General features: G+C 39.3%; 1 protein-coding gene across 14 annotated transcripts in view; it reads right to left on the minus strand.

The window, feature by feature from the left end:
• Positions 1–23,937, minus strand: part of TENM1 (teneurin transmembrane protein 1) — an 813,855-nt gene that overhangs the window by 349,862 nt on the left and 440,056 nt on the right. For all 14 annotated transcript variants that reach the window (XM_028482674.2, XM_028482672.2, XM_028482671.2 and 11 more), the window contains one exon: positions 16,789–17,029. In XM_028482674.2, coding sequence (XP_028338475.1) covers positions 16,789–17,029 — 241 coding nt within the window. The remainder of the gene's footprint in view (positions 1–16,788; positions 17,030–23,937) is intronic.

Raw genomic sequence — 23,937 nt, forward strand, 5'->3', positions numbered from 1 at the left:
CCCAAACCCACTCCCCACTGCTCACAGGCATAGTTAATTGGACCAGAATTGGACATCCAACCTCAGAGACAATGATATTTTCTCTCCCTCCCTCTCTTCCCCTCTCCCTCTTCCTCTCTCTCTCCCTCTCTCTCTCTCTCTCTCTTTCTCTCTCTCTCTCCATCTTTCTCTCTCTCTCTCGACTTCTCTCTCAGAAATCTAGACACAGGAACCTGTCAGCTAGGAAAGCCAAAATGCAAGGTCATTTTGAGCCAGAGCTGAAGCTGCAGCAGAACAAGGGAACAGATGAAAAAATCCCACTTAGAATGAAGCCTGAGAATAGAGCATGTGTGCAGAGAGAAGCACACATGTGGCCCCAGAAAGAAACAGGACAATGGGGAGAGCTCTATCTCTCATTAGGCCTTGTTCTACTCACTGTCCTTTCCCGTTGAGACTATCCTGTATCATGTTTTAAAACCTCCTTTTTACTAGATTTGGTTTTTTAAAGCATTTCTGTTCCCGTTAACCAGATAATTTCTAAGGCAATAAGTGATTTTCCATGTTGGGAAACAAAACCCAGAATTCAACCACAACTACGTGCTGTCCCTTCCCACACAAAAACAACAACAATTCCAATTTCAAATCCCTATTCTGCAGAAATCTAACCCCAAAGAAAACGTATGGAAATCTTAATAGTAACTATCTTTGGGTAACAGAATTTGTAGATATATTTTTCTTTCTGATTTCCTGTGTTTTTCCTGTCTTTGAATGAAGGTCTATAAGAGCCTTCATAATTTGGCCTCTGCAGGCCTCTCTGCCTCACCTCAGCTATTGTCTCCCGTGCTCTCTAAGCTCTGAACATCCTATGTCATATATGGTTTCCCAAATGTGCCATTTTTTTTCAGGCTTTTGTGTTCTCATGTAAGTTTTTTAGAAATATGAGAAGAGCTAAGAAACGCCCAAGAGTGGTGTAGATATAAAGATAGGAAAGAGAGAATAAAGAGTGAATATAGGAAGAATGAAGAGTGTAAGGGAAGAAAAAGGAATAGAATAAGAAAGGAAATTTTATAGAGAAGTAGATGACGGATAGATAGATAGGTAGATAGATATGGCTGTATATGCAAGGCTAGGAGATCGTTTGTTAGTTGCTTTGGGGGTCACTCTGGCCTCCCTTGTTATAGGCTGTCTAGCTATTAGTCAGCAATGATACACTGACTAAATGGATTTAGTTTAGTGGTTGTTTTACTCCGTCTGGGCTGCTATAACAAAATACCATAGACTGAGTGGCTTATAACAAACAGAAATATGTTTCTCACAGTTTGGGAGGCTGGACGTCCAAGATCAGGGTGCTAGCATGGTAGGGTTCCGGTGAAGGCCTTCTTCTGGGTTGCAGACTGACAACTTATTGCTGTGGCAGAAGGGGGTAGGGAGCAATCTGAGCTCTCTTTTATAAGAGCACTAATCCCATTAACAAGTGCCCTGCCCTCATGACCTAATCACCTCGAAAACCCCTACCTAATACCATCACCTTGGGCATTAAGTTTTCAACATGTGAATTTTGGGGCGATACAAACATTGAATCTATAGCGGTGGTTTCCAACCCCAATTATGTTATAGACTGGAGAATTATCTAAACCCTCCAACAAAGGCTTAAGAAGAAAGGAATAGGAAGGGGGAAGGTGGGAAGGGAAAAAAGAAATTGCAAGAGTCTGAAGAGGGGTGAGTAAAGTGAGCAGGTAAGGAAACAATAGATTTCATCTCACCATTAATCTAAAAGGGTGTTTCTCAACGGGGGACAAATGGGCCCATATTTGGCAATGTCTGGGGACATTTTTAGTTGCCATGACTGAGGAGAGGGGACTCCTGGCATCTAATGGGTAGAGGTCAGGGATGCTGCTATACAGCCTATAATGCACAGGACAGCCTCCCACAGCAATGAATTATCCAGGCTGAAATATCAACAGGGGCAAGGTTGAGAAACCTTGGTTGAAAACTGTTCCTCCGATTGGAACATGCAGTTTTGAAGTATTCCATGCCCTTATGGGAAGGAATCTGTCATTCTTTAAAGACTCTCAGAGAAAGATTTTCTTGCCTTTCTCCCCAAGCTCACAGCCGTTCCTCCCTTGAGACTATCTGCACTTGGTATTGTTCTATTATCCAAACAAATATCCTGAACCCTAGGGCCAGAGAGCATATACAACTCACTCATAATTACCTCCAACATTTACGCTGCTGACCAAATAAGAAATCTTTATGAAATATGGAGAAGAGAAAACATTTTCTACTTTGAATTTTTTAAAATTGCTTTTCAAACTGTACCCCTCATGAACCTGTCATGAGACATAAATCCAAAACCTGGACTACTGATTAAAACATATACAGTTGGGACTTCCCTGGTGGCGCAGTGGTTAAGTATCCGCCTGCCAATGCAGGGGACACGGGTTCGAGCCCTGGTCTAGGAATATCCCACATGCCGCAGTGCAACTAAGCCCGCGTGCCACAACTACTGAGCCTGCGTGCCACAACTACTGAAGCCCGTAAGCCTAGAACCCGTGCTCCGCAACAAGAGAGGCAACCACAATGAGCAGCCCGCGCACCACAACGAAGAGTAGCCCCCGCTCACCGCAACTAGAGAAAGCCCGCGTGCAGGAATGAAGACCCAATGCAGCCAAAAAAAAATAAAATAAATAAATTAAAAAAAAAAAACAAACACGCACAATATATAATAATCACAGCAAATGAAATAACATTAACTCCCCTCAGGTTAGGCCACCTAAGAAAACAGTCAAATTTTGTGGCAAGCTTTGTGCCATGCTCTAAACTCAGTGATTATATTCCCACTTGAGCATAGAAGAATTTGTGGAAACCAGGTCTTCCTTCCACAGAAATATTCTCTCCCTGGTTCCCTGCTGAGTGGATTGAAGAACACAAAGGAGAAAGATTGGTTCACTTTAATTATTCAGGGACAACACAGAAAGATCAACAAGGTAAGACCAACTTCAAGAGTATAGTGATTTCATGTACTTCTTTGGCCTCTAAACATACATCTCCATTTGGCAAATATATTATTAAACCTGAGCCTATTTTCTCTCTGCATTGTTGTCACTACACAGAAAAAAATTATCATGAACTTACACAATGCGATACAGAAGTGGCTGATTGGAACTTAAACCCAAAACAGATTGTACTTTTACCTTTGAATAAGAAACACAAAAATGAAGTTATATTTATTTCACAATTAGACAGAGAATGACAATATGAAAGAAAATATTGAAACTACTGCTGCTTCACAATATGACCCAAGGCAAGATAAATTTCTGCATAAGGTGTTGCATGTTGAATCCTTTCGCTATGAAGGGTTTTGTTCTTAAATTCATTTATTCAGCAAACTTTTACTGAATACCGATTATGTATCAGGCAAAACGGAATCATAGACTAGTCTTGCACTGGCCTAAGACCGCCTTCTTAACTATACTTGCCTGTCATTATCGCTACCCTCTGACACACAGGGATATATAGTGTTTTCCTCATCTCCTCTTGGCGACTGGAAATTCTGAAAGGAATCATGATTTCTCAACTTAAATTTATCTGACTTGTTTGGGGACCTCACCTAGAATTAGTAATCTTGCAATTAATTAGAATCCAACTAACTGGAAAGCTCAATAGAGTCAAGGAGCAAATGACAAGAAGGCAAAAGCCATAGAATAACAGTTAGTAAAGTCAGAAACGACTTCAAATATCATTTAGCTTTATTCTCTCACTGGACTGTTGAGTAAAATGAAGTTGGGAGAAAGAAAGACACGTTATCAGGGCTTCCCTCGTGGCGCAGTGGTTAAGAATCCGCCTGCCATTGCAGGGGACACAGGTTCGTGCCCTGGTCCGGGAAGGTCCCACATGCAGTGGAGCAACTAAGCCCGTGCGCCACAACTTCTGAGCCTGCGCTCTAGAGTCTGCGAGCCACAACTACTGAGCCCACGAGCCACAACTACTGAGCCCGCACGCCACAACTACGGAGCCCGCATGCTGCAACTACTGAGCCCATGCCCTAGAGTCCGTGCTCCACAACAAGAGAAGCCACCACAATGAGAAGCCCACACAACACAATGAAGCGTAGCCCCCGCTCGCCACAGCTAGAGAAAGCCCTCGCAGCAATGAAGACCCAGCGCAGCCAAAAATAAATAAATTTTAAAAAAAGAAAGAGACATTATCAAGGTCACACAACTATTTAGTGGCAGAATTGGACGTGGACTCATGATTTCTAACTCTAAATTCAGTGCTTTTTCAACTACTCACAAGAGGCCATCCAAAATTTACAAAGGATATCCCAGGACTGCTAGACATTTTGTCCTATCAACAATATCTTTTACATCTAGAGTGCTGTACAATAGAAAGTCACGTTCAAAATGACATCCCTCACTTACTGTAAGATTTTCAATTATAAAAGTTTAAATTATGATCATTTAGATTAAAATGGAAAGTAGATTCACATTTAAGAATGATTTTCAACAAGAATGGTAATTTTTCAAAAGTTCTATTTAACCTTAAGCTAACCACCAAATCCAATTAACCAGCACCCCCAGTTTTCTGGGCATTTAGGCTCATCAAGGTTTTAATATAAATAGAATAAAACCTAGATTATGTCTCCAGGCAGGGAAATTTAACTGAACTATAAATATTCACCAAAAGACAAAAAGGGATGACTTGGGGTTCTTTATATTCCAAAGGCAAATAGTTATAGTACAAAGAATATTGGATTGGTTGCATGGAGACTTGCACTCTAGCTCCAAATCTTGTAATAAACTGCCACGGGGAGAAAGGAGTAAAATTTCCCAAGACCCAGCTTCTTTATCTTTAAACTGGGCATGATTTCTATTATGTCTACCTCCCAGGGTTGTTAAGAGTTTAAAATGAGATAATGAGTGAAAGGACTTTGGACAGTAGATAATTATACATACATATTTATATATATACATATGCCTACATACCACAATGAGAAGCCTATGCACCACAACGAAGAGTAGCCCCCGCTCACCGCAACTAGAGAAAGCCCGCGTGCAGGAATGAAGACCCAATGCAGCCAAAAAAAATAAAATAAATAAATTAAAAAAACAAACAAACACGCACAATATATAATAATCACAGCAAATGAAATAACATTAACTCCCCTCAGGTTAGGCCACCTAAGAAAACAGTCAAATTTTGTGGCAAGCTTTGTGCCATGCTCTAAACTCAGTGATTATATTCCCACTTGAGCATAGAAGAATTTGTGGAAACCAGGTCTTCCTTCCACAGAAATATTCTCTCCCTGGTTCCCTGCTGAGTGGATTGAAGAACACAAAGGAGAAAGATTGGTTCACTTTAATTATTCAGGGACAACACAGAAAGATCAACAAGGTAAGACCAACTTCAAGAGTATAGTGATTTCATGTACTTCTTTGGCCTCTAAACATACATCTCCATTTGGCAAATATATTATTAAACCTGAGCCTATTTTCTCTCTGCATTGTTGTCACCACACAGAAAAAAATTATCATGAACTTACACAATGCGATACAGAAGTGGCTGATTGGAACTTAAACCCAAAACAGATTGTACTTTTACCTTTGAATAAGAAACACAAAAATGAAGTTATATTTATTTCACAATTAGACAGAGAATGACAATATGAAAGAAAATATTGAAACTACTGCTGCTTCACAATATGACCCAAGGCAAGATAAATTTCTGCATAAGGTGTTGCATGTTGAATCCTTTCGCTATGAAGGGTTTTGTTCTTAAATTCATTTATTCAGCAAACTTTTACTGAATACCGATTATGTATCAGGCAAAACGGAATCATAGACTAGTCTTGCACTGGCCTAAGACCGCCTTCTTAACTATACTTGCCTGTCATTATCGCTACCCTCTGACACACAGGGATATATAGTGTTTTCCTCATCTCCTCTTGGCGACTGGAAATTCTGAAAGGAATCATGATTTCTCAACTTAAATTTATCTGACTTGTTTGGGGACCTCACCTAGAATTAGTAATCTTGCAATTAATTAGAATCCAACTAACTGGAAAGCTCAATAGAGTCAAGGAGCAAATGACAAGAAGGCAAAAGCCATAGAATAACAGTTAGTAAAGTCAGAAACGACTTCAAATATCATTTAGCTTTATTCTCTCACTGGACTGTTGAGTAAAATGAAGTTGGGAGAAAGAAAGACACGTTATCAGGGCTTCCCTCGTGGCGCAGCGGTTAAGAATCCGCCTGCCATTGCAGGGGACACAGGTTCGTGCCCTGGTCCGGGAAGGTCCCACATGCAGTGGAGCAACTAAGCCCGTGCGCCACAACTTCTGAGCCTGCGCTCTAGAGTCTGCGAGCCACAACTACTGAGCCCACGAGCCACAACTACTGAGCCCGCACGCCACAACTACGGAGCCCGCATGCTGCAACTACTGAGCCCATGCCCTAGAGTCCGTGCTCCACAACAAGAGAAGCCACCACAATGAGAAGCCCACACAACACAATGAAGCGTAGCCCCCGCTCGCCACAGCTAGAGAAAGCCCTCGCAGCAATGAAGACCCAGCGCAGCCAAAAATAAATAAATTTTAAAAAAAGAAAGAGACATTATCAAGGTCACACAACTATTTAGTGGCAGAATTGGACATGGACTCATGATTTCTAACTCTAAATTCAGTGCTTTTTCAACTACTCACAAGAGGCCATCCAAAATTTACAAAGGATATCCCAGGACTGCTAGACATTTTGTCCTATCAACAATATCTTTTACATCTAGAGTGCTGTACAATAGAAAGTCACGTTCAAAATGACATCCCTCACTTACTGTAAGATTTTCAATTATAAAAGTTTAAATTATGATCATTTGGATTAAAATGGAAAGTAGATTCACATTTAAGAATGATTTTCAACAAGAATGGTAATTTTTCAAAAGTTCTATTTAACCTTAAGCTAACCACCAAATCCAATTAACCAGCACCCCCAGTTTTCTGGGCATTTAGGCTCATCAAGGTTTTAATATAAATAGAATAAAACCTAGATTATGTCTCCAGGCAGGGAAATTTAACTGAACTATAAATATTCACCAAAAGACAAAAAGGGATGACTTGGGGTTCTTTATATTCCAAAGGCAAATAGTTATAGTACAAAGAATATTGGATTGGTTGCATGGAGACTTGCACTCTAGCTCCAAATCTTGTAATAAACTGCCACGGGGAGAAAGGAGTAAAATTTCCCAAGACCCAGCTTCTTTATCTTTAAACTGGGCATGATTTCTATTATGTCTACCTCCCAGGGTTGTTAAGAGTTTAAAATGAGATAATGAGTGAAAGGACTTTGGACAGTAGATAATTATACATACATATTTATATATATACATATGCCTACATGTGTGTGCACACACACATGCACATATATACAATACATTATCTAAAATCTGAGTCTTTTGATTATTACAAATAAGGAAAAGTATTTAGCTACAAGCGTATCTACTAAAAAGCAACCAGCCATGGTGTTATAAAACTAAGTTAATGATACTATTCAGTATGGTAAGTGACAAATTTGAAAGATCTGACTGTCATAGACCAGAAACAACCAATTATTTTAGTTGAAAGGTTGAACGGTGGGGGAAATAGCAGATTACAAATATTTTATTCGAAAAGAAAATCAATTTACTTAGGAGGCTAATATAATGCCACAAAAGGAAAGAATCAATGATATCTTGATATTTTTATACTGTACTTGATATTTTGATAGTTCAATCGGAAATAGTCATAAGTTAGCATTTATGTTATCAATGAGGCCCTGTGCATACGTCACTATTGAGTACCTTCATCAACAACAGGGGACTGCCTAGAGTTTTGTATGTGCCAGGTGGAGACCAGAAGTCTGAATTATAATCTTGGGTGGGCCAATAATAGCTGCTTGCCCTTGGAAATGTGACTTATATTTGAAAGTCAACTTTAAATAAGCAGGGTATAATACCTCCCTCTAGTATGAGATTAGCAAAGACAAACTTTTTGCACCTAAGGGATGCATTATTCCCCAAAGGCAGTGTCATTATCAGTTGTATGCCCTTGTTGAGACTTGGCAACCCAGGATGCTTGTACCTCTGTGGGATCATGCAGTTTTCCTCAGCATTATGTGATCATCTCTGCAAGTTTCCATATTCTTTACCATTAAGGAAACTTGATCTCTAACTTGGTCTGTAGGTTTCCTTCTGTCAATCACATCACCATCCTGGTGACTACTGTGTACCTCCTTATTAAATGTAGTTTTCCCCTTTTCTTTTTCCTCCTTCCAATTTATAAGGACATTTTACCCAGATTCAGCTTCTTCTCAATCTACTGTTCCATTTCAAAACAGTACTCTACCTTCTATTTCCATTTCCTTTCCTCTTACCAATTCTTCAAACCCATTGCAGTCTTGCTTCAATTTTACCACTGTACTGAAATTAGCTGCTTAAAAATCAAGAAGCCTGTAATCGACAGAATCAATGATGTTTTCTCATCCACATCCTATTTAATTCCTCTGAGACATTTGGAAATCATGATCACTGTCTCCTTGAAATTTTCTTCTCCCTGGTTTTGTTCTATTCTATGATTACTCCTCAGTCACCTGTACTGGCTTTCTCTCCTTCGTGGACTCCCAAAAAGTGTTTCCACGGTTTGGTTTATTGTCCTCTTCTTACACTAAACTCTCCTATAGGTTTTTCAGTATTTCCTCCATCATTCATGGAAATTCAGTTATTATGTCTACCCATGAAATTCTTAATTATCCACGTCTATCATGAGCTGGCTTCATTACATACTAAATGGTGACCTTGTGGCACATTTTTCAACTTCTGTAAACCTCAGTTTTAAAAACCATAAGTTGGAATAAATGTGATAATGGTTTGGCACAATATCTGGCACACAGAAATCATTCGGTAAGTGGTACTAGAAAAACGTTTTCCATTTTCCTTCCTTTCCTGGGACACAGATCCATATTCGCAACTATTTATTAGATATTGGACATTTCAAACTGGATGTCCCACATACATGTTTACAAAATAAAACTCACTGCTTCTACAAACTACTGTTTCTGATTTCAGAAATCTACTCCATCTGTAGTTCCTTGCTCAGTTACTCTATCGGTCTATCCATATACCCTATAAAAATTTTGTTGAACTATATAAGCCAAGAACTAAGGAGTCAAAGTAAAAAAAGGGCATAGTCCTTCACTCACGTTGCAACGGGGAACAAAGACAAGTAAATGAAATATTTCGAGTGCAAATATACAATGGAATAAGGTCTTCACAGACATATAACAGGGTGCTATGAGACCACAGATAAGGGGCAATTCTATGAAAGTTGCTGTGGGGAAGTGAGGAAGGTAAAAGAAGACTTCTAAGAGGTATCTTCGTCCCCTCTCCCCTGTCTCCCATATTACATCTAGCCAGGCCACAATTCCTACAGTATTATTAGTCTCAATATAATTAACATTTTAGGGTAAAAACTGTCTCCCCCACTAGAATGTAAACTCCATAAAGACAGAGATTTTGTCTATTTTGTTCTCTGATGTAGCCCCAGCAACTAGAACAGTGGATGGTACATGGTGGGCACTCAATAAGTATTGGTCAAAGTTTGTTAAAACTTTTCTATGCTAGAATTAATTCCTCACAGTGTTTATAATGAACTGTTTTTCATTAAAAATATTCACATTGTACACGTTCTTATACCTTCAGATATCACACCAAAAAAATTAACAGAATGGTGAAGCAGATGTTATTGTTTATTTGCTTATTTGTTCGCCAAAGGGGGCAATTCTTTTTGAGCTTTCCTGTTCTTTAAATGGAATACTCAGTACCACACTTTCACAATTCTTGCAGAGACATTTCAAAGACCTCAGGACTTAACCTGATCTTGTCTTTTGCTTTTAAAGCTACAAACATTTTTGGGTTGTGGAATTAATAAAAAATCAGCTGGATTTTCCCAAAGGGAGATGTTTAGTAGAATGTCTTTCTCTCTCACACACACACACACACACACACACACACACACACACATACACACGCACCCCTCTGTAGAAAATAAGGAGAATAATTGACAGGAAAATCATTTTTTGCTACTTCAAATATATTTTATACTTTTAGTAAAATATAACAGCCAAGCATCTATTAACTCGACATGGCAATGAAAATATTTATTATGATTAACTGGATAAATAACTTTGTAGTCAATGAAGAACTAGTTTCTCTCTGTATCAAAACCGGATATTTTTGTTTAAACATACAACCCAGGATAGGGAAGTATATATGATGAGGGAGGGCAAAAAGGCTAGTACAGAGATTCCTCTAAAATGTATTTTTTGTTTGCTATACTTATATATTTCACCGATCAACTCATTTGTTAAAATTCCTTAAAAACATCTATTTAGATTCACATTTAGATTGCTAAATAAATATTCTCCATATTAAAATCAGATTTCATCTCACCTATAGCGAAATTCCTTTTCTTTATAAAATGAAACATATTATGTTTGCCTATGGTTTTAATTTTCAATTGAAACTATAAATAGTCAATTCAAAAGCATTTAAAAAAATAATACCACCACCAAAGTGACTAGAGACTGTATCATGATAATCTCTAAAATATTGCTCTTCACTGTCCAAGCGCAATAGACTACTGTAGATATATTTTTATTCTCAATATGTAAAATATATTTTAAAGGCTACAGAGTTCTCCTTCATGTAAATTTAACATATTCCACATCCATCATTTGGCGTAGGCTGAAAAGCTTGGTTGATTCCTGTTCATCTGTAGTAAACAGGATTTATAGGTCATAGATTAGTCCTACGAAGTCTTTTCTTGTATTAAAAAGAATCTTTAAATCTGTGGCTGAAGATAGATTTTGCTAACCCCAGTGCTGTTAAAGGATTCAAGCATGCGATATTGTTGGATCTAAGCACTGAATATGTATATTCTGAGCTTGGAAAAAATGATCACTGAATCTATTTTTCCACAGCAAACACCCTAAGGGAAAAAAGAAAACTTACTTACAAATGTTAGGTAGATTTTAGTAGTACTATAAAATAAAGATAACTACCACTAGAGACCTTACATTTATGGGTTACTATTTAAAGAGTATTATCCCATAGATATTTAAATCACTGCCATTACCACTAATGAATATTTCTTCCAAATGATTCTTATTTCCCCAAGATAGACACTAGCTCTATAAGTCTGGTAACAAGCATTGGTCATGTAGATTTCATTTCTCTTAACATTCCTTGTCAACATCTCCTCCGCCAATGGCCCTGGCTCTTCTTCTGTAAAAATAACCCGTTGGCTCCCGTTAACTGTCACATTGGCCTAAAGCCACCAAGGGCAGTTAGCCTCATAACAAGCTACAGCCATCTGTCAGAATATGCTAAAAATCAATGAAGATAGTTGCTACCCATTCTTCTGGCCTGACTCCTCCACACAATTCTGATTTGTCGTTGTGAGTTGAAGTGGTGATGTTAATATCAGATCCAAGTTCTCCCTAGTATTGAATATCACAGCAAAATCTTTAAGCAGGATTCATTTTGGTGAAGAGATCAGGGAGTCTACAATAAGCCACTTGGCCAGATGGAGGAAATAGATGCTCCAACACAGATGCTCCAAAAGTGTTCTAAGAGTAAGTGTAGTAAACATGAGTGGTTTCAGCTCCATAGACATCCGCTAGACGTATCCTTTTAACTAAAGGCCAACATCTGACAAGTTTTCAACCTCCACTGTTGACAACTCCACCTCCCAGAAGGTAGAGAAAATGATAAGGATATTTGTTTCTCTCACTGACTAAAAAAGAGAAACTGGTGAGTCGAAGGCAATAGAAATCTTTAGAGAAAGCAACCATTTTAGCTGAGAGTTCATAAGTACTTTATGAAGCAAAATCCTAGACTTTAGAAAAGCAGTTCTCTAAAGTGAAGTAGGTATGATTCCATGCCCAGAGACACTCTAAAAAAGGGAGATGAGGGCTTCCCTGGTGGCGCAGTGGTTGAGAGTCGGCCTGCCGATGCAGGGGACACGGGTTCGTGCCCCGGTCCGGGAAGATCCCACAGGCCGCGGAGCGGCTGGGCCCGTGAGCCATGGCCGCTGAGCCTGCGCTTCCGGAGCCTGTGCTCCGCAACGGGAGAGGTCGCAACAGTGAGAGGCCCGCGTACAACGAAAAAAAAAAAAAAAAAAAGCAGATGAATTAAGAGTCAGCTGGGGAGCTTTGCTGACTATTGAAACCAGTGTGCCTGTACTGGGTGCTCTCCATCCAGTTTTGATTTCTAAAGAACATGTACTGAAATAAAGAGATGAAAATCAAGGATAAATAAATATAAGAGGGCGTGGTGAAAAAAAATGCCAAGAAGATTCATACCCAAAATGACCCTAAAGGTTGAAAAATACCGGCTAAAGGTGACAGAACAGTTTTTAAAAAATACGTTTAGAGCAAGAAGAGCAAGGATAGGATAGACATGCAACTCATGGAATAATATCGAACGACTGTACCTTTTTTGTGAAAAAGAATGATTCCAGACTTAAAAGGGTAGTCAATATCATAACCATAAACTGAAGCCTAAGATAGGCAAGGTGTCCCTAAGAAGGCACTCAACTGTTCTAAACGAATTAAAATTACATTGCAGAGTGGTGAGAGGTCTTGTGGATTGGATGGCCCAGTCATAGTTGTTAAAGTTTTGGGACTGTGGTATGGGTGACGTATGTCAGAAGACTGGAGACCTTAGTATTGGCTTTGGTTTTGAAAAGGGACAGAAAGCACATGGGGTCCTTAGATTAGGCAAGGGACATCATGTTGATTGAGTGCAAAATCCTAAAGCAGCATAAATTCTCTAAGAACAAGTCATGTTAGACAAATCTCATTTCATTTCTATTTTTGATATCATTATTGGATTGGCAGGTCAGTAAAAATGTAGGCACTCTCTATCTGGATATCAGCAAGGCATTTGACAAGGTCTCTCATGATATGCCTGTGAACAAGATGGAGAAATGTGGGTTGTATGCTAGTAAAAGAATGCTGCCTGATGGATAAATGTCAACCTGCTGGGAGGTTTCCAGTGGCATGCCGCCGAGCTCTGACCTTAGTATTATCCTATATAACATTTTTATTAATGACTGACATAAAAATGAGGAAAACATACCTAACAAACTTACAGATGATACGGTTATGAGAGCAATAAAATGCAAATATTGGGTTGGCCAAAAAGTTCGTTCGGGTTTGCAACATCTTATGGAAAAACCCGAACAAACTTTCTGGCCAACCCAATACTTTGTACGGCAGAATTAGAATTCAGCCATATAGCCACAGGTTAACAAGATGAAATCAAATTAGGCCAAATCAAACCTCTAAACCTATTTACACCTACATCTTCCCAATCCCCAACACACAATTAAAATACCCACCAACTCTATAATTATAGAATAACTAAAATGTGGCTTAGCCTCAGAACTCGTTTAAAAGTTTTAAGAATTTAGTTACTTAGTGTTTTTGGTGTGTATCAGTAGTGTTATGTGTTCACCAAAAATGCTGGTATTGGAGTAGACGGCATTAAGAGAAACTTTTAGTTAGAACGGGGGAGACATCTGATTGTTGGTCATAGCACAAATTCCTGAATGAGTCAGTCAATTTGATTTGTCTGCTGAGACTTCCATCTAAGGTACATCAGATCTGCTCCCAGCTTTTGCTCAGGGGCAGCCACAGGTGTCCATGCTGTTGCTTTTTAAATCACATGATCTTTCTCTCCCCTTAGTCTCAACTGACTGAGAGAATAACTGACAGGGCTTGCCAAGAAACCTAAACACTGCCTGGTACAAAAGGGATGAACTGGGCTAATCCAATTCACTCTCTTAGGTTTTTAAACCTAGAGCTAGCAGGAGAATTAGGCAGGTAGCAATGGGACAGGCACTGAAGGGATAAAGTAAGAGGTGCTGGGAAGTACACTTGGAGTCACTTAGTGCAATGAAAACCTGACATTGCTATGAGAAGGTAGAAACTATGTGGTAGACAAAAGAACTATTAAGCTGACCATAAGCTATTGGGCAAAGAAAAAGACAGAGAGTGGCAAAACTGCAGAGAATTGCTGAGTCATATTGGTACCAGAGATCTATAGGCCTTATCCTTCCTTGTGGGTTGACCAGTATTTCCTGGGTTCCCAGGGAGAGACAACAGTCTTAAAAAGATGTTCTCAATTATTTGAGGCAATGTGAATGACCTCTGCTCCTTTCAACCAAAGAGCCTAATAACCTATACCTGCATTCAACCTTGGCCGTGACACTTCAAGAGCAGTCTGGACAGAATGAAGTATGTTCTAAGGGAAGAGACCAGGATGGAGGATTTGAAACCAGTTAATGCGAAGAGCAAGTGAAGGAACTGAGGAAACATTTAGTAGAGAAGTATCAGCAACAGTGAAGGGCTGTCAGGTGTGAGAGGGTTTTTATTTATTTTGTGAAACCCTAGAACTAGACCTGGGAGGAATGGGTAGAGTTAAGAGGTGGGAGATTTTGGTTCAATAAGACTCTTCCGGTAGTTGTCTGAGATGAAATGGAATGCCTTAGGAATGAGTCCATTCCCTATTTTGGAGATATTTAGGCAGAAGCAGGTAACTACTTAGTAGGGAGAGCAAGATTACCTTTAAATTCTATAATGCTTTATGATGTATGAGGCACATTCTGTTACACTAGCTTGATCTTCTTAACAATCTGTTGAGACAGGCATTTTTATTTATTTATTTTAAAAAATAGAAGTATAGCTGGCTTACATATCCACTGTTTTATTTATTTATTTTTTGGCCACGCTGTGCAGCAGGCGGGATCTTAGTTTCCCAACCAGGGATCGAACCCGTGCCCCCTGCATTGGGAGCGCGGAGTCTTAACCACTGGACTGCCAGGGAAGTCCCGAGACAGGCAATTTTATACTCATGTTTACAGATGAGGGAGCTGAGGCTCAGAGCGGTATGTCACACAGCTCATAATTAAGTGCCAGGGTACTCACAGAGTTACCTTCTATTGACTACATGTGAAATGAACACTGTAAAGGATATATTTGGAAAATCCTTGCTGATCAAGCTGATAGGGTTTCTAGGTTTTTTAAAATTCAACTTTGTGATGTTGAATATATTTTCAAATGTACTAAAAAGGTACTCTCTCTCTGCTCAGTCTCACATGAAAACTTATGTTCTTCTCTGCGTCTTATGAAACTGAGACCAATTAATACATTCCTTGCATAGATACAGAAGGTCCGTGGGTGCAGTTTGTACAAACATGCCTAGATGTACATTTCAAATAAGAAGAGTTTTCTCTCCCCATTTGCCTGAGCCCATTCCCCACCCTCCTTCCAGATTTCCTGTTATTTGGCTTCTTAGATGAAAGAAGTGTGTTTGCTTATCAAGATTGCTAGTTAACGAGATTGGCCCACTGCTTTCTTAGCTATCACTAGGCCCTGCAAAGGAATTAAGAGTGAGTAAATCACCACCGTTAGTGAAAACTCCTTGAAGATATACATTGCTCTCTGCTTCTCTCACTTCATTCACTTCCCTGCCTTTCAATTTAAAAATCAAAAGAAAAAGGAACGATACACAAACCTTATCACTAGCACAGTGATAATTCAGTTATCTTCACCATAGGTGCTGACTGCTATTTTATCTCCTGAGAAAGATTAGAAATATCAGTTTATGAAACTATTTAATCTAGTTAGTGATGGATGATATAGAGTTTCCTGGATTTGGGCCATAGCGCCATCAGTTCGTTGGTGGTGACATATTTCTGATGCTATGGCTGGCATTTAAGTTAATATGCTGCTAAAGAAAAAGAGTCTTATAATGCGAGTTTATTAGTCTTCCCCTTTCCATTCCAATTCTCAGATTATTGGGATAGAAGTTGATCAGAGTTGACACCAGACATGGCTTATGAAGTGATATATTATACCTACAGTGTTTACACACAAATGTGTTTAGAAAAAGCTTTGGTGGTAGATCTAAAGACGGCATATAGAAGACAAGGGGAAGTCCTTCAGTTTAACAAGATAACAGAACACTATGTTTTATTAGTTAATGTTATTCTACTTTAATAGAAAGTTGTAATTTTTGACTTGAGAGAGTAACTAGAAATGATGAATAATTTCTCAATTAATCGCATCTAGTGCTAAAGTCTATTATGATCAAGGCACGTAGAACTGTGGAGGAGTAGAACTTTAATCACCTGACAAAGATTTGAGGAGGAATCTGGGAACCTAATATATGAAGCAACAGAAAAACAGAGGCAAACTTTTTGCTCAAAAGATCAAACTTCATCCTAAAGGCAGAATCAAGTTTTTGAAATTACACATGGACTTCCAATGGAGCAAATCCTTTTTAAAAATGTTTGAAGGCAACTTACTTTGTCAAAGAATCTTAAATAAAATGTAAACTATCGCTGTCCCTCCAATTGTGTCTGGACTTTCCTGTAATATCGCAGCATCTTAAAACAAGGGACGATTGTCTTTTCCCTTGAGGATACAATGACCCTTTGGGTAATTGCTTGGTTTCCTGTGTTTTTTGTGGGTGTCCACCATAGGGGTGTTGATGCATCTGTGGTTTCCTCTTTACCCGGGCGTCTGCTTTGGTCTGTGGCTGTGCCTGGATCTAGATGGTGTGCCTGTGGAGGGGTCTGCCTTTTTGCCCAGGCATCTGGGTGTGTATCTGTGTGAGTATTTGTGCGTCTCTGCAGATGTTTATGCATTTTTGCACTCAGTGGAATCATCCTGTGTCAATATTTAAGTTCAGCGGGATCGATAATAGCTCAAGTACCTGGTCTCCAACGGAATGTTGCTATTCAAGACCCAGCTGTTATGCAGATGAACTGAATCCTGTGTACTGGTTGGGGGAGCTGGAGCGGCTGGGCTGGGCTGGCTGCGGGTAGTCATTGATCTCCTCTGGAGAGAGTCAGCCGCAGGGGGCGGCTTCCTGGCGCAGGTGCAGGCATGCGGAGGCGGCGGCGGCGGCGGGAGGGGTCTGAAGGTGAACTGGTTGTGTGAGCTGCTCTGCATGTCTGAAGAGGAGAGAAGGAGAAAAACACAAAATAGACACAGACTCTCTCACTTGGCAGGCAGGAAAACAGCATGGCAGACTTATCAGGATTTCAGAATAATATAACCTGTGGGGTGGGGGGAGAGTCTGAAGTTCAGTCTGCTTGTAAAAATGTCACTTAACTTACAAAAACACGTGCAGCACGCTTATGAAATGTAAAACATTCACAGTCGCATTTACATGTAAATTCTTCAGGGCTATAGCAGCTCAAAAGTAAATGAGGCCGCCTCACACAATTTGTCATCGTTTCTGCTACTGAACAAATAAATCATCAACAAGACACTGAATTACAGAACAGAAGTGAGCCGATTTCCATCGGTTGCAAAAGTCTCACTTCGGAAAACACCAGTGAAAGGGACAAATTTGTTGCAAGGAAGATCATTCGACACTTCAGATAAAAGTATAAGGCCACCTTCTGGCTTTCCTCAGGAAAGGAGTGCTAGCCTGCCTACATGGGAGCAAATCCATACTTGGGAAAAACAGCTCACAAGTGTGTAACTCGACTGTGTGAGACTAATCTCTCCGCCAGCCCCCCAACTCAGAGTGCTACTTATAAAAGGGAGGCTAGAACGAGTTTGTTCAGGTTGTTACACATATTTCCACGGCCATGCAAAGCACAGTCCACACTCCACCCCCCTTTGCCACACCTTTCTAGAAGCTCTACCATATTAGCTGCAGCGTAGGCAGCAGATAAACTGTTCTTTCTGCCTGTTTGCAGAGGGGGCAGCCTGGGACAGCTGTCCTTAGACTTCTGTTGTTGCTATGGTTTGGTATTTTTCCTCTGTTTTCCTGGCAGGCACACGTATACACAGTAAGTTAGAATTTGGCCCATGAGAAATACCCCAATTAAACCTTTTTGAAAAGAAATCACTACTGTAGCTGATAACCACCTCTCTTTCACGGGAGAAACATAGTAGATGTCAAGTGATTTCTTGTAACACCAGCACATTCCAGATGAACTTTGTAGACAGCATGGCTTTGTCCCACCTCCCAAATGACTGAGAGTTGAAACGCAGAAAAATGCCAGAGGCTTTCGATGCCCAGCAAAGGGCTCAGCGGGTTTGTGCTGAGACTCACTTTGCAGTGGCTGATCACAGAAAAAAAAAAAAAAAAAAAAAAAATCACTCTTTTCAACCCTTCCACCTCAAACTTGAATTTTGAAGACACTGGCATCATTTTCGTATTTTAAAACGATATTAGTGCCCCAAGAGCATGACAAATTCTTGGCTGTGTTTTCTAGTACAGGTGGCTCTCCCTTTAAATAAGCTTGCTATATGAAGAACGGAACTGTACAAAAGATAAGGAGTGGTGATCGTTCATTTTACACAAAGAATTCCTTTAGAAAGTCAGCTACCCTTGTATATTTAAAAGGAACTAAAATGCTTCATGAATTTTCTAAATCACTCCCATTACTCCAGGCCCAGCCCAAATCCCATATTCCACTAAAAATATCATCACAAGTACTTAACATCTCGTTAATTTTTTTAAACCTCTGGGCTCATACTCATAACCTTAACCAGAAGCATGCTTTCCATCCTTGGGGCTCAAAGAAGCATTGAATGCTGGAACCCAAAACACCTGGGGAGACTATAATTTTGTAGATGAGAAAACTGATGCCCAGAGAATTGCTTGTCCAGACACTTGGCAAGTTAGCGGCACGGTCAAGATCAGAACCCACACCTCCTGACTCTGGCCAATGCTCCGTTCACTGTCTTGCAGATCTCTGTAATACAAGTTCTCTTTACTTCCTTAAGATACAGAGATACAGATTCCTCCACATTTTCTGGATTCTTCACTTATGACATACCACCTGCACTGCAGTTATTTGCTTCTATGTCTGCTCCCCTCTTAGACCGTTACAAAGGAATGCATAGTGGTGTCATGGTGTGCAGCACAGCATAGTGGAAAGGGCACAGAACTTGCAGGTACGAAAAACCTGGGTTTGAGTTCTGCCTCTACCATTTGGAAGTTTTACCCTCTCATATGTAAAATGGAGATAATAATCCTTTTTCCTAATAATTAACTTTAATTCATGTAAAATGTGCTCAGACGTAGTATGTCAGTGTCTGTCTTTTGAAGGTAGCAGGAGTATAAAACTTTAAGACTGGAGAATTCCTTGGTGGTCCAGTGGTTAGGATTCCGCCCTTTCACTGCTAGGAGCCTGGGTTCAATCCCTGGTCAGGGAACTAAGATCCCGCAAGCAGCGCAGCACGGTCGAGGAAAAAAAAAAAAAAGAGAGAGACTGGAATTGACCATAGGAATCACCTAGGTCAGCCCTCCCTCATTCCCTCTCCATTTTACAGCTGAGGAACCCAAGGCTCAGAGAGGTGAAGTGATTTGTTCAAAGTCATTCGCCTTGTATGAATTTGCCTGCCTGCCTATGTCTGATGATTCCCAGCCCAGAACTCTTTGCATTATACTACTCTAGAAAATAAATGACTCTCTTCTCTGACTTCAACACTTACTATTTTTATCATAAAATTGGCCTCTGAGTTTGCAATTTTACAACATTCTCTTGCTATTCCATGTTTTTGTCCTATCTCCCCAAAGGGACAACATGTTTCTTAGAGCAAATCACCTTCTACCTTTCTTGAATGCCACGTAACATTGAGCACAGCGCTGGGTACAGAGTAAGATCCCTAGAAGTTTTTATTGATAGAAAAGTGTTTCACTGGTCTCTGGGACCTAGAGAACCACCCTTAAGGTTCCCTTGGCTCTTTCATTCTGATATAGCCACTGGATTTCTAGACAGCTCATAGAGCACTAGGTTTCCCCCTTGGAGGTCTCAGTGACATCTCTCCCAGAGCCATGGGGAAGGACAATGATACCCTGAAGAGGGTGCTTAAAATCATGCCCTCCAAGATGTGAAAAGAGCAGCAGTGACACACTCTACAGATTTGTCACCTAAATACATGAACTTAATGATGCAAGGAAGGGAAGCAAAAGGTGGGAGCCCAGAGTTAGAAAGAAAAGGAATTAATTTTAGGTCTTGTGTTCAGAACACCTTCTAAGCAACACGTGTGACATCTACTAGCCTAATGAGTAGGTGTTTCTGTCAGTACAGTTGTTCGAAAGAAAGTTCCTGTTCAGTACAATTGTTCAAAAGAAAGGATCACTCATTATCATTTGGATTTACTGCTTGCTGGATTTCCTCAAAATCTCTGCAGCTCCTTTCTAATTATGAAAAATGATAAAAATTCTACTTCATTGAAAAGTACAATCATTCTATTATTATAACATATTGTATCATTTCTTCCACAGGTAGTACTGCTTTGTATAGTCATTATGATTATATATATCGATTATATGGATTGAAAACATATATTTTGATTATATATATGTATATTTTTATTTATATCTATTTTATTGTCTATTTTGTTTCCACATTTTAAATATGCAGAGGTTTCCCTACTTGTTAATACTGTCTTTAAAATTCAGAATATTGGACTGAGTGGAATATATCTGGACCTTAGGCCTTTATGAAATGCAAATCATCTTGGCTTCATTCCTTTTTTCACCTCAGGAAAAAGATGGGGAATGTACTGGTTCCCTCCCAAATGAAGTAATTTAATCCTTGGGCTCCATGAAATGGGATTTCTCAACATTAAATACTAATAAAAAATACATTAGGGTTCAGTGTCAGGAGCTCTAGAACACCAGTTCCAACGGGTTAAGAGTCACATGCACTCACTTCCAAATGTTATCTGGCAACCATACGTCTCTGTGTCCAAGAGAGAGACGCAAGGGAGAAGGGGGGAGTAGTGATTATGCAAATATGGGTATCCAGACATACTTATAAAGCTTTCTGAAAGTAAATTAAGTTTTCAGATGGAAAGGTCTAATTCACATAATATACTTGGATGGGAGCCAGTTTCAGGTTTCAGGTCCTAAAATAACTTGGAAAGAAAATCTCTCGGGGGGTTAGGAGTCCTCCAAACTCTATATCCAAGGCATTTTAGGTGTGGCAGAGCTGTTAACTGAAGTATAAGCCTTCAGAAAAAACATTATCCTTGTTGTCAAAAGGTAAGTGGGAGAAGAAAGTTGTCACGCATAGATTTTTTTTTTTCTCTTTTTCTGCAAATAAATCTTCTTCTGGATCATGTGTTAGAGAAACTTTTCACCAGAAATTAGAATATATCTGCCCAGAAACACTGTGTGGGAACTTCTCAAGGTATCCGTCAGGGTGTTTTACCCCTTTCATTTCATTAACACATATGGTCAATTCAGCTACCAGGTGATGTTTGCATTTTGAAAATTCATTGCATATCACAAAATCATGCATGGGTAAGGGGCTTATGGGAAAAATGGGGTTTGGGCACAATACCTGAATGTGCTTGTGAAAGTGGGTGTCAGAAGGGTTGCAACTTGTGAGTTATTGTGAAGTGGTGGAAGGAGGGTTATCTGAATCAGACAGAAAGTTCTAACACCAGATGTGGATGGGCAAGGCTTCTAATACATGTGGTGAACGAAGATAGCTGGTGGATGTTTCAGATGTAAGCATGTGTGCATTTTGTGCATTCCTCCATGGCTCTATCTGCTGCATGCAGTTTCCTGCATTCACCTAGTATTTTTAACAGATGGAATTGCACATATGCAAACATGCAATTTCTCTTACATTCAAATTGTTCTCAAATATACCAATAGCATGGGAACAAATTAATGTTTTCAAAACATGCACTGTAGCAAAACTGACTGTAAAGGCAAAATAACTTTCAGTAGGTGTTAAACAAAATATTGTCATTAATATGGTAATGTCAAATAGATCATTTTTCTTGAACAATCTGACCAACGTAGACACAGGCCTAGTTTTTCAAACTCCATGTACTTAATTAATTCATTGATCATTCTTTTCTATAGTGACACTATGACAATACACCCCAAAATATGTTTTTTCCCAAAGTCACTATACAGTATACGTTGCAAAAGGGGACGCATATATTCCTATAGTTCTAGGAAAAGGTCACAGAAGGTCAGAGAACATGTCTGTACTTCCTCACTTTAGTCTTTGTTTCATTACCCCATTGGCCAAAGCAGGGATAGCTCCACAATGCTTTGACTGCAATTCTGGAATTGAAAAAATGTCTGAAAATGGAGGTTTTTTTTCTAACTCATTGGTGGGAAAACCTAACCAGAACTGATATGAGGATATTTATAGTCTTTATGTATTTCATTTAGTGAATTCTCCTACCTTTAGCTACAAAAATACTGATGCATTTTATTGAGAGGTGCTGGCCCACATCCCAATCCAGGGGTTGCACAATAGACAGTATATATTTATGCCATTGCCTTTATAAAGTCTGAAAAATTCTAAATTCTGAAACAAGTGGACCCCAAAGATTTTGGATAAAGGATTATGGGGCTGTATTAGTATTTAACCACCTCTCTGAACTCTTATAAGGCAAAATTAATTAATACTTCTGAAGACCTTAGTAATGTACATGAGCAAAGAACATCAGGGCACCAAGGGTTACGGCCATAACTACTTATGCCAAGTCTCTTGAGGCCAATTGTAAGCCTTTGGTTCCTTGGGTTGGATTTCTGAGCTGTTCTCCCTCCCAGGAAGGAAAGGGGATATAAAAAAACAGGTTTAAAAGAAAGAAGAGAGGTTTATTAGTAATATTAACTATTCCTACTAATTCTAAATGTATCAATATATTACTACTTTATAGTACTTGTCACAAGGAGCTTTCACAAGCAGTGAGGACATAGTTTATACATTTGCATGTTATAGCTAATATCCATTAACTTGATAGTGTTCAGTGATCATCAAATTAGTCTTAAGTGTATCTGGCTGTGGACATTTCTGTTCTTAACCTTATAATTATTATTAGAGACTCAAAGAATATGAAGGTAAGAAAATTGGTTTTCCAAAGAAAATTGAACAAGTATACCTTATTACTCTTCTGGCTCAAATAATACTGCCTTAATATTAATATACTAACAACCTTTAATAAAAGCAGATTCATTAGTTAAATAAACCATTAGACTGAGAACAGAAATAAAGTCTATTACATAGCTAAGTATGTATTGGCATGTGAATGAGTGAGACATAGAAAATAACAGAAAGAGGCAGAAGGAAAGAGAAACAGAGAGGAGAATTCGCCATGAAAGCAGATGACTGCAGGAGAAGAGTCACAGAAGCCCTGCGGGAAAAGCCAACAATAATTAATTATAAGGTCATCCAGTTTACATGGTTTCAATTGGGTTCTGGATTACTGCCCTCTGCCTGCTCCTGAGCCCTGCAGTGTTTTGTACTATCTTTGAGATTGTAAAGTCCATCCCTTTGAGGACTTTGAATGGTCCTCTCACTAAGCCAGCAAGTAAGAGACTATGCTCTATTAATTTTTGTCAGTTAAGTTGATCTTCGTTACAACCACTAGAAAAAAAGGTCAACAGTGAAGCACCTACTATCTTTTGACATGTTTGTGCTGAAACACATATTTGCACTTCAGTCTCTCCATAAGCTGATCTTATCTTCAAAGGATGTGCTAGTCTACCTCCAGAAAATCTAAACTTTCTATCTTCTAGGTCTCATTAATCTCTTTTCCTGTTTTCCAGTGTGTTGTACAAGCATAACAAAGAGTTAAATATCCACAAGGCAGCCCTCCCACAATCCATTTCTCCTTGTCTGTTTTTTGGGGAACCCAACTGTGCTGCATGCTGTATTGGCTTTACATAGTGCAATTAGCCAATCTCAGGCATAATAGTCAATATTCCTGCCAATAAATGCCTGGTCTGTTAACTCAGTCAACTCTCTGACATAGATTAAGACAAACAAACTAGGACTTTACAACCAAAAAAAAAAAAAAAAAAAAAAAAAAGAGAGGACTGTGGCTAAATGCTATTTTGCTGAAATTACTAATGTAAATG

This window comes from Physeter macrocephalus, chromosome 21 (genome assembly GCF_002837175.3).
Source record: "Physeter macrocephalus isolate SW-GA chromosome 21, ASM283717v5, whole genome shotgun sequence".
Lineage (NCBI taxonomy): Eukaryota > Metazoa > Chordata > Mammalia > Artiodactyla > Physeteridae > Physeter > Physeter macrocephalus.